The sequence below is a fragment of the Bison bison genome, unplaced genomic scaffold, assembly GCF_000754665.1.
Source record: "Bison bison bison isolate TAMUID 2011002044 unplaced genomic scaffold, Bison_UMD1.0 scf7180017864456, whole genome shotgun sequence".
NCBI lineage: Eukaryota > Metazoa > Chordata > Mammalia > Artiodactyla > Bovidae > Bison > Bison bison.
In genome coordinates, this window is record NW_011495018.1 from 12,452,561 (window position 1) to 12,464,819 (window position 12,259).

At 42.7% G+C, this 12,259-nt stretch overlaps 1 protein-coding gene across 1 annotated transcript in view; it reads left to right on the plus strand.

Moving 5' to 3' along the window:
- The first annotated feature begins 6 nt into the window (after nucleotides 1-6).
- CACUL1 (CDK2-associated, cullin domain 1) overlaps nucleotides 7-12,259 on the plus strand; it is a 69,936-nt gene continuing 57,683 nt past the window's right edge. Inside the window, exon 1 of the mRNA XM_010859270.1 lies at nucleotides 7-340. Within this exon, the coding sequence (XP_010857572.1) occupies nucleotides 22-340 (319 nt within the window). The 5' untranslated portion in view covers nucleotides 7-21. The remainder of the gene's footprint in view (nucleotides 341-12,259) is intronic.

A 12,259-nucleotide genomic window follows, 5' to 3' on the forward strand; every position in this document is an offset into this window, starting at 1 on the left:
GAGGGGGGCAGCTACGAGGCGATGATGGACGACCAGAACCACAACAACTGGGAGGCCGCCGTGGAGGGCTTCCGGCAGCCCCCGCCACCCCCGCCTTCTATCCCAGCCCCTGCCCGAGAGACTCCCGGCGGTCAGCTGCTGGCCATGCCTGCGGTCTCCGTGGACAGGAAAGGCCCCAAGGAGGGGCTTCCAATGGGGCCACCGCCGCCGCCGCCGGAGGCCAATGGGGTGATCATGATGTTGAAGAGCGGCGACGCGGCCTCCGTGGCCAAGGCGGCCCCCGCCCCCACCCCCACCCCCGGCTCCACCATCAACATCAACACCTCCACCTCCAAGTTCTGTGAGTCCAGCCTTTCACCAGAAGCCTTGGCTTTTCCTCCTCCCCACGCGGACGCCGAATCCGTCCCTCTCGGCCAGCCCTTCTTCCTTTGTTTCAGGCCCGGGTCTCCTCTTCCCCACCTCCTCGCGTCCCTCCCTCCCTCCCTTCCCGGTTTGGTGTCGGTGGGCCGGCGCCGGAGCGGCCCTGGCTTCTTGTATTACCTGGCCTGTAAAAGAGCAGCCGGGGTTAAACGCACGCAGCCCCGAGTTCTCCTGCAGACGCGATCCATATCACGACTGGCTCGCTCTCAACGTTAGGAAGCTCTTTTCTTCTCCGTTCCCCCTTAAGTTTTACCCTCAAACGTGAAGGAAAAGTATAAGGTTGCCCGGGTTTCGTTAGGGAGAGGCCTTCAGTCTTTTTGTTTTTTTTTGCAGCCAGAGGAAAAAAAATCTGGCCACTGTGTTTCTGCGCTTTTAGCCAGCCTGCTTTAAGCAAGTCAGGAATTAGAAAGTTGACCTGTATCTGCGCTTCGTTCTTTCCCGTCTCCAGTGCACGCCTTCTGCATCCTCATAGGGAAAATGTATGAGTTGCTTCTTGAGTTAACACCAGTACAGTGGGAGCTACGACATCCGTTTTGAAGCTAATACTGTATAAAATTATTTTTCAAAGCCTACACTCATAAGAATAAGCCATTCGGTATGTGTCCAAGTCCAAGGTTGTGTTGAATGTTGAACTTTATGTTAGTGATCCCCCTTAACGCTCAATTGCAGGGAGAAAGATTTAAAATCAAAATCTTTTCTGTACCTGAAACTGTCCCCAGCCAGGGATGTATGCTTCCACAGCTAGAAAAAAAAAAGTGCTTCTACTTTAAGCGAGTTTTTTGGGGGGCTGGTGGTGGTGGAAATCAATCGCCACAGCCAGATTTTTTCCCCTCCTATTAATAACTACAAGTTTTGAATGGCATCTGGTAAAGCAACTGGAGATTTCATTTCTAGTTGCTAATTTTATCAAGCTGTACCAGTAATTGTCCAAGTAGCTGTGCAGAGAAAGTGCCTTGGTTCAGGTACCTAGTGGTAGCCTTACATATTTTGGGGGAACAAGCACATTACCTTATTTATTTGCCTTCAACATAGAGACATTCATATGTAGTTAGGGTTGATAAGATTTGTCTAGTTTTATTTTTATTGTGAATAGGAGAGAAAACTGTTTATAGTGTATAGTTTCTGTGTTGAAGTCTATGTAGTGAAACCAGATCTGAGACAGAGTGGCAGGGTGACTTATCTAAATGTTGAAGGAAGCTTGCCTTAGTGCTTTTACCAAGTTCATTTCAAGAGTTCCAAAAGAAAAAAAAAAAAAAAAACAGCCTACAGTTAAGAGCAGAAATCAGTGAAATTAGGAAGGAAAGAAAGATTGGCCAAACTGAAAGAAGATGTTTTGAAGGTAAATAAGCTAAACAGACCTCTGATTTTAAAAAGATGCTGATAAAATAAGTGATAAATGGGAAACGGCTACAAACGTGAGATGTTTAAAAAATAATTTTTAATTTATAATTTATAAATTTGAAAGCCTGGAGGAAATGTATAAATTCTTAGAAAACTATAAGCTATGAAGGTTGGTATCAGAAGAAATAGATAGCTTGAGCTGACTAATAAATATTTAATAAACAATGGCAAAACCTCCCCTTTCAGGAAAACCCTGTATGAAGATAATCTTACCGAGTTGCAATGAATTTTTAAATGAAAATTTCTTTTTAAAGGTTTTTCTGGAATAGGGGGGAAAAAAAAAAAGATGCCAAGCTCATTTTATAAAGTTAGTAAAGTCTTGATTTCAAAACTAGTTGAGGTCAATGTGAGAAAGTTATACATATGAGAATACATATACAATATGAGAAAGTGTAAACAAAAAATCCTGCATAGAATACTGGCTCATCAAATCCAACAATGTGTTGAAAGAATCTTGATCCATAGAGTTTGTTTTAAGAATGTAAATATGGTTCAACATCTGTTTAGCTGTTAATGTAATTTGTCTCATTAATAGACTGAAGGAGAAAAGTCATCAATTATTTCTATACTATAAAATCATTTGATAAGATCCAGCACCGATATATGATAAAAAATCTTAACAAGCTTTGAATACAAGATAACTAGATAATGGTCGTTACCAAAAACCTACAGCAAATAATAATAAAGAAATTTTAGATACCCTTACTTTAAGATCAGTAACAAGATAAGGATGCCCTTGTATCACTGTTGGTATTTAACATAAGGAGGTCTTGACTGACACTACAGAAGGAAAAATAAAAAGTCTAAGAACAAGAAGGAAAGCAAGAAAACTCATTATTTGCAGATAATATTACTTATCTAGAATAACCATTAGAATCAAGAGAGAAACTGTTGAAACTAGTAAGAGTTTAGCAGGGTTACTGCTTTTAAAATCAACCTACAGAAATTAGTAGTATTTAGTACACTAGCAATAAGCAATCAGTAAGGTAATCAAAGATAAATATTGTATACAATAATGGGAACAAACTAGTCTCTAGGAATGAACCTAAGAACACATAAGATCTTTAAGGAGAGAACTTGACTAAGGAGCCAGAAATGTGTTCTCAGTTGCACAGTCGAGTTTAACTGTTTGCAACCCCATGGACTGTAATGTAGCCCACTGGGCTCCTCTGTCCATGGAATTTCCCAGGCAAGAATACTGGAGTGGGTTGCCATTTCCTACTCTAGAGGATATTATTCCCCACTCAGGGATCAAATCCACATCTCTTACATCTCCTTCATTGTCAGGCAGATTCCCATTTTAATGTGTAAGTTTGATTAAACTGCTGTCAAAATTCCAGTCGTTTTTTCTGACAAACTCCATAACCTAGATCTAAAATTTATATGACAGGTGGGATAAAGTCTGAATAGCTAAATCAGTCTTGAAGATTTGCTTTGGTCGGGGCTTGACTTATCAGAAGTTAAGATTCTGTTTCAAAACTATAGTAATAAAAACTAGTAGGAATGTGAGAACATAGCTGAGGGGGACAAATTAGAGAGCAGAAAGTTAACCTATAAATGTTTAGGAACTTAAGGGTGTTATCATAAATCATCGGAGAAAGTCATGTAGCTCAGAAGAGTGACTCAACTGTATGGGAAAAAAAACAATATAACACCACAGATGGGATGAATTATAGATAATTAGAGATTTAAGTGTGAAAGGAAAAGTTAGAAAATTAATGGAAGACAATGTTGAAGACACTCTTTCCCTCGGGACAGGGAAGGGCATCTTAAAGCTGCTAAGACTTAAACAGAGGTGAAAAAATGATAACTTTGTAGAAAAAAATGAAAGATTTTTCTTTCAGTGACAGAGAGATGAAAGAATTAGAGAAGATATTTGCAGTGCCTAATATTGCCAAGGGATCTACCTTGGAATTTATTCACCTTTTGCTTGTTCACGGAAGTATTTTTTTACCTTCATTTTCTAAGGATATTTTTGCTGGAGATACAATTCTAGATTGATGGTCTTGTATTGCCTTGTTTTTCCTTTCAGTACTTTAAATATGTCTTTCCTTTGTCTTTCATCCTCCATTATTTCTCATAATAAATCTGTGAATATTCTACTTCCCTCTCTATGTAATGTGTCCTTTTTTTTTTTTCTGGCTCTCTTTAAGATTTTCATTTTATCTTTCACTATATCAAATTGAGTTTGATTGTGTGTTCCTTGGGGGTAGAGTTTTCTTTAGGTTTATTCTTTTTAGTGTTCTTTGAGCTTAGGGTTCTGGAATTTGTCCAGTTTGGAACATTATCGTTCAGAATGACTGCGCAGTGCCCCTCAGTCGCACATGTTAGGTACGCTAAATCACTGAGTTTCTGTTCATTATCTTTTTCAGCTTTTTCACCCCACTTTATGCTTCACTTCAGATAGTTTCTATTGCTGTGTTGTCTTTGCTGTTTAATTTGTTGTTAGTTCAAGTCTGCTTTTGATCAGCAGGAGTTCCAACTGTTTTTAACATAGGCTGTCATTGGATCCAGGTTTCAGTCAGTTAACTGAGCGAATTGTTATAATTATGTCTAGTTTCTTGAGATATTACAATGAATCTTCAGTTAGTGTATTCCTTTTGATAACTTAAGTCTCATCTAAAGTTATATTTCAGTCTTTAGAATTCTTAAAAAGTCTTCCGAAAGTCTACGTAGGCCTATGTAGAGGTATTATGGGTTATGTACCAAACCATTGCAATAAAGTGAACCACGTGAATATTTTAGTTTCCCCATTGCCTATAAAAGTTATATTTACAGTATAGTATGGTCTGTTAAGTGTGCAATAGCATTATGTCTAAGAAACAACAAACATAACAATTAAAAATACTTTATTGCTAAACAAATGTTAAATATCATCTGAGCCTTTAACAAGTCATAATCTTTTTGCTGGTAGAGAGTTTGCAATATTTTGAGAATTACCACAATGCGACAGAGACGCAAAGTGAGCAAATACTGTTGGAAAAACGGCACCAGTAGACTTGGCTGACTTTTAGAGTTGCCACAAAACTTGAGCTTGTAAGACGTCCAGTATCTGCAAAGTGCAGTAAAACAAAGCACAATAAGATGAGTTACGTTTTAACTACTGTGCGTCTAGTTTTTTTGGAGTGAAAACAAACTGGCTCCTGTTTGTTTGGATTTGGTGCTTGTCCCCCTGGGGATGTGATCTAGTTGGAGGTGTATGTCCAGGTAGTGCTGTGGAAGGGCTTCTGCCAAGTGGAGGTCAGCCTCATGCTGGGGAGAAGGGGTCCTCCTCTCTGTGAGTGCTTTGAGGTCAGAATTCTCAGGTTGATAAAACACCAAACTGACCCCATTTCAGGTCTCAGAGTCCTACCATTTCACAATCAGTGTCCTAACTTTTACTTAAGAGATCTGTCTAGAATTTGAATTTTTATTTGGTAATTCTGTAATTTGCAGAATCATTCTGTTTCTCATTTTTAGCTCTATCAATCCTGTGCCTTTAAGCATTAAAGGGCATTTTTTTTTTTTTTGCAATCGTGGATGTTCTTTGGCCCTCGGTTTACTAAGCTAAATATTTTTTTAAAGCATTCACCTGTCATCAGAGTCAGCCCACTCCAGTTCTCGTCTTTCTTGTTTCCATCCTGACAGCCGCAGCAGCCTGCCATGTGTTTTCTTCAAGAAGACCTTTATCCCAGGTAGCTGCAGGTGATAGGTTTTTCTTTGCCGCTCCATGTCATCTAGTGTTAGCGTTATGTTATCTAATGGTGGCAATGCCCATCATTGCCTTTAAATCCAATTAGATTGGCAAACCAAAGTCAGCTTCCTAACTTGAGTCTGTGTCCTGTAACTCCTCTGGTACCAAATACTTCATCAACCACAGTTCAGTCCAAGAAAACAGTAGGTATCTAAAGCAACAGGAGATTTAATAGCAAAAACCAGGTCCTTTGCAAATTGTCGGATAGGTTGGAGACATGCAGTCAGTGAGGCTCTCCACTGGCCGCACTCCCCAGGGCAGGCTGCTGTTGCTGCCACCACCGGCGTTCTTGAATCATCACAGTTGCCTCCCTCGTCCTTGAAGTTGGTGACCAGATGCTGAAACTCAGAGTTTGGCTGCCACAAACTCTGACATCTCTAACCTTGTTTGCCAGAGCCACCAGCCACAATAATCTGTCCTTTGCCTCACTTTCCCCTTCCAAATCTCATTCAGATGTGTCTGACTGATGGAATGTAATTTGGGAAGTGAAATTATTTACTTCAGTTTTTCATTGCACGTTAGTCAGCTTTCTATAACACTAACCCCCGAATTTTAGAAGCTTGTGGAACAGTAAAGATTTATTTCTTGGTCATGTTATGTTCCTGGCTGACAGCTGGCTGTCACTGTTCACACGTCATCTCATTCTGAGGCACACCTCTCTTCTGGGTCTTGTCACTCTTGGCCGAGGCAAAGGGAAGAGAGTGGACGGCAGTACCCAATGGCTTTGAAAGCCTCTGCTCAGATGTAGCATATGTCACATCTGTTTATATTCCAAATGTACTAAATAGGCTAGAATGGTTCCCTGTCTGAATGGTTTGGGGCTGCGGGCAGGTGGAACTGAGTGTGAGGATAAAAGGCAGTGAAGGGGTAGATGGAAGGAGGTGGCTGGGAGGGATTTTGCATTGACTGATGATCTTGTGTCATGATCTCAGGAGAACTATGAGCACAGTACACCAGAAGCTTCTCCAGATAGATGAAATCTTCACAGTATTTTTAATTGAACTTAATGAGATCACTTTTTAAAATTAGTGATTCAGAAGTCTGTTAAAATTGACTTCTGAATTTAGTGAAAGTGTTAACCAATTTTAGTAAATCCTGAGTAAAGTTGCTCTTTATCTGATCAAGTCCTATCTGCCAGTTTCCAGGTTGATTCTTTTCCAAGTGGATCAGCTAATGTATTCAGGCCCTACAGTATGCACTGTTTGTGGCATCGGTTGTGGTGGTTTGGTGTCTTCTCACTGTCTGTCTTAGTGCAGTTGGTGGTGGTTTAGTTGTTCAGTCGTGTCTGACTCTTGCGACCCCCATGGACTATAGCTTGCCAGGCTCCTCTGTCCATGGGATTCTGCAGGCAAGAATACTGGAGTGGGTTGCCATTTCCTTCTCCAGAGCAGCTAACATCACTGTGATATCAACCGATTGTCCAAATTTCAGGATCTCATTGGGGATCTTGTCTTGCCTTTATTTATTTATTTGTAGACGCGCAGGGTTCCCATTGCTGCGTGTGGGCATTCTCTAGTTGAGGTGACCCGGGCTACTCTTCATTGCAGGGTGTGGGTTTCTCACTGTGGCGACTTCTCCTGCTGTGGAGCACGGGCTCTAGGCATGAGAGTTTCAATAGTTGCTGCCCGTGGGCTCAGTAGTTGTGGCTTGTGAATTTGCGAGCACAGGCTCAGTAGTTGTGGCCTGTAGGCTTAGTTTCTCCCGGGCATGTGCGATCCTCCCGTACCAGGGATTGAACCCATGTCTCCTGCATTGGCAGATGGATTCTTAACCACTGGGCCACCAGGGAGGTCCCTTGTCTTGTTATTTTTTGGTGTAAATTGCGCAAGTGACATTGATGAAACTGTAAGAGAAATCCATTAATATTTATGTAAGGCTCAGTCCCAAATCCTTCAAGAAAATGAGTATTGTTTAGTTCCTCTTTAAAAACAGTAACTCTGTAAGCTGCAGACCATATATTGATATAATCACATTGTAAACTTAAAAGCTATATAAAAAGTTATTTTGGGTATTCTTTGGTAATATGTCTTGGCAGAGCAAACTGGCCTTTCGTATTTTTTTCATCGTTTGTAGTTATTTGGCTGTTAACCTCCACAGATAGAGGAGGAGTAATTTGTAGTTGCAGGTGTGCTGACTAGGATGGCATTTTATCTAACAGATATTTTTTGTCTTCTGTATGCCAAGGTAATATTTTAGCCTCTCTTGATGAATGAGACAGAATTTAGCATGGAGGTTGATGGACAGATGATTGTGATATGTTATAATTAAATGCTGTAGTAAAGTTATGTATGTCCATGGTAGCACAGAGGGAAAAAGAATCTTTGAAAATGAACATTTTGTTGGTACGACTGAGGTGGCAGGGTTGGGCTCGAAAAGACTTCCTTTGCAGAGACAGAAGCCTGTGTGGAAGACTCAGTTGAAATTATTGTAGGAAGGCAATGGCACCCCACTCCAGTACTCTTGCTTGGAAAATCCCATGGACGGAGGAGCCTGTTAGGCTGCAATCCATGGGGTCGCTAAGAGTCAGACACGACTGAGCGACTTCACTTTCACTTTTCACTTTCATGCATTGGAGAAGGAATTGGCAACCCACTCCAGTGTTCTTGCCTGGAGAATCCCAGGGACGGGGGAGCCTGGTGGGCTGCCGTCTGTGGGGTTGCACAGAGTCGGACATGACTGAAGCGACTTAGCAGCAGCAGCAGCAGCAGCAGCAGCAGCAGGGTGTGAGGAGGGAGTGGCACAAGTTAAACCTAGATAGAAAGGTCTAGATGCAAAGGGCATGCCAGGTTAGGGGTGGAATTCTCTTCTGTGGGAACAGGAGCCACAGGGAGTCACCTTGGTAAAATTTGTCTTAGCATGTTCGATTAGAAAAGAGAGTAAATGGAAACAGAGATTGGTTAGGGGCTTGTAATGACAAGAGATGTGACAGCCTGAGCAAATTAAGGATTGGAACAGAGGCGATTTCAGATTTTGGAAATATCTAGGGACTTGTTCAGTCTCAAAAGTTGTGTCCGACTCTTTGCGACTCTATGAACTGCAGCATGCCAAGCTTCCCTGTCCTTCACTATCTCCCTGAGTTTGCTCAAATTCATGTCCATTGAGTCAGTGATGCTGTCTAACCATCTCATCCTCTGTCATCCCCTTCTCCTTTTGCCTTTAATCTTCCCCAGCATCAGGGTCTTTTTAATGAGTTGGCTCTTCACATCAGGTGGCCAAAGTATTAGAGCTAAAGCAACCGTCCTTCCAGTGAATATTCAGGGTTGATTTTCTTTACGGTGGACTGGTTTGATCTCCTTGCTGTCCAAGGGATTCTTAAGAGTCTTCTCCAGCCCCACAGTTTGAAAGCATTTGGGGACTATCAGATCAGATCAGTTGCTCAGTCATGTCCGACTCTTTGTGACCCCATGAATCGTAGCACGCCAGGCCTCCCTGTCCATCACCAACTCCCGGAGTTCACCCAGACTCATGTCCATCGAGTCAGTGATGCCATCCAGCCATCTCATCCTTTGTCGTCCCCTTCTCCTCCTGCCCCCAATCCCTCCCAGCATCAGAGTCTTTTCCAGTGAGTCAACTCTTCGAATGAGGTGGCCAAAGTACTGGAGTTTCAGCTTTAGCATCATTCCTTCCAAAGAAATCCCAGGGCTGATCTCCTTCAGAATGGAGTGGTCGGATCTCCTTACAATCCAAGGGACTCTCAAGAGTCTTCTCCAACACCTCAGTTCAAAAGCGTCAATTCTTTGGCGCTCAGCCTTCTTCACAGTCTAACTCTCACATCCCTACATGACCATAGGAAAAACCATAGCCTTGACTAGACAGACCTTTGTTGGCAAAGTAATGTCTCTGCTTTTCAATATGCTATTTAGGTTGGTCATAACCTTCCTTCCAAGGAGTAAGTGTCTTTTAATTTCATGGCTGCAGTCACCATCTGTAGTGATTTTGGAGCCCAGAAAAATAAAGTCTGACACTGTTTCCACTGTTTCCCCATCTATTTCCCATGAAGTGGTGGGACCGGATGCCATGATCTTCGTTTTCTGAATGTTGAGCTTTAAGCCAACTTTTTCACTCTCCTCTTTCACTTTTCATCAAGAGGCTTTTTAGTTCCTTTTCACTTTCTGCCATAAGGGTGGTGTCATCTGCATATCTGTGGTTATTGATATTTCTCCTGGCAATCTTGATTCCAGCCTGTGCTTCTTCCAGTCCAGCGTTTCTCATGATGTACTCTGCATAGAAGTTAAATAAGCAGGGTGACAATATATAGCCTTAATGTACTCCTTTTCCTATTTGGAACCAGTCTGTTGTTCCATGTCCAGTTCTAACTGTTGCTTCCTGACCTGCATACAGATTTCTCAAGAGGCAGATCAGGTGGTCTGGTATTCTCATCTCTTTCAGAATTTTCCACAGTTTATTGTGATCCACACAGTCAAAGGCTTTGGCATAGTCAATAAAGCAGAAATAGATGTTTTTCTGGAACTCTCTTGCTTTTTCCATGATCCAACGGATGTTGGCGATTTGATCTCTGGTTCCTCTGCCTTTTCTAAAACTAGCTTGAACATCAGGAAGTTCATGGTTCACATATTGCTGAAGCCTGGCTTGGAGAATTTTGAGCATTACTTTCCTAGCGTGTGAGATGAGTGCAGTTGTGCGGTAGTTTGAAAGCATTTGGGGACTATAGTCTATAAAATTTGGGGGTGAAGAAGGGAGGATATGGATAAGGAAGGAGTATAGGTAGGGGGTATGTGTATGTGTCTCTTTTAAGTTATCTGTGGGACATTTGGGTGGAGAGATCCGTTGGCAGTGGGTTAGCTGAGCTTTCTCATTTCTTGTGCTTTAGAATATTGGAAGTACTGAAACAAAAGTTTAATTTCTGTTCAGTTTGGGTGATTTCTATTGTCATCTTCCCGGATTACCAATCTGTTACTCTGTTTTACCTAATCTACTGTCGATTGCCTCTAGTGCATTTTTAATTTCAGTTACTGTATTCTTAGGGTCTGTTTGATTCTCAGTATTTTCTAACTATTTTAAAACCTTTGGATCAGTCGCTCAGTTGTGTCTGACTCCTCGTGACCCCATGGACTGCAGCACGCCAGGTTTCCCTGTCCATCACCAACTCCCGGAGCTTGCTCAAACTCATGTCCATGAGTTGGTGATGCCATCCAACCATCTCATCCTCTGTCATCCCTTTTTCCTCCTGCCTTCAGTCTTTCCCAGCATCAGGGTCTTTTCAAATGAGTCAGTTCTTTGCATCCGGTGGCCCAAGTATTGGAGCTTCAGGTTCAGCATCAGTCCTTCCAGTGAATATTCAGGACTGATTTCCTTTAGGATGGACTGGTTGGATCTCCTTGCAGTCCAAGGGACTCTAAAGAGTCTTCTTCAACACCACAGTTCTTTTGCCTTCAGCTTTCTTTATGGTCCAACTCTCACATCCATATATGACTACTGGAAAAATCATAGCTTTGATTAGATGGACCTTTGTTGGCAAAGTAATGTTTCTGCTTTTTAATATGCTGTCTAGGTGGTCATAGCTTTTCTTCCAAGGAGTAAGCATCTTTTAAATTCTTGGCACAATCACCGTCTGCAGTGATTTTGGAGCCTAAGAAAATAAAGCCTCTCATTGTTTCCCCATCTATTTGCCATGAAGTGATGGGACCAGATGCCATGATATTTGTTTTTTGAACGTTGAGTTTTATTTAAGCCAACTATTTCACTCTCCTCTTTCACTTTCATCAAGAGGCTCTTTAGTTCCTCTTCACTGTCTGCCATAAGGGTGGTGTCATCTGCATATCTGAGGTTATTGATATTTCTCCCAGCAATCTGGTGGCCCAGATGGGGAAGTGTCTGCCTACAATGCAGGAGACCCAGGTTCGATCCCTGGGTTGGGAAGATCCTCTGGAGAAGGAAATGGCAACCCATTCCAGTACTCTCGCCCGGAAAATCCCATGGACGGAGGAGCATGGTAGGCTACAGTCCATAGGGTCGTAAAGAGTCGGACACCACTGAGCGACTTCACTTTCACTTTCTTTCCTGGCAGTCTTGATTCCAGCTTGTGCTTCCTCCAGCCCAGCGTTTCTCATGATGTACTCTGCCTGCATAGAAGTTAAATAAGCAGGGTGACAGTATACAGCCTTGAAATCCTCCTTTCCCAGTTTGGAATTTAAAATCTTACCATGTTTATCCATTCTTCTGAGTTAGGAAGTGTCCTTATGATCATTACCCTGAACTCTGTTGAGTAGACTGTGTACCTCCACTTCATCTAGTTCTTTTTCTGAGGTTTTGTCTTGTGTCTTTGGCGCATGTTCCTCTGCTCATTTGTCCAGTTCACCGTGTTAGGTGGGTTGGTTGCATTTCCCTGTCTTGGAGCGATGGCCTCATGTGGGAGACATCCTGTGGGTCCCAGCAGCACACACTTGCTGGTCGCCGAGTCACATGTTCTGGGGCGCCCCTGTAGGTTGCCTGCGCCCTTCTCTTATGGTGGGGCTTCTGTGGTTGGTGCGCTGGTGGGTAGCACTGGCCCCCAGCCTGGCTGTGAAGCCTGCTGGAGGGTGAAGTAGGCTTCTCTGCCTGGCCTTGGGCCTGGGGCTTGCCTGCTGGTGGGCGGGTAAGCCTCAAGCAATGATAAGCTAGGGGAGAATTCCGAAGTGTCACTTGCCAGGGCTGTGTTACCTTGGTAGAAGGGGCGCCCTCAAATGGCTGCTGCCAGCATCTCCA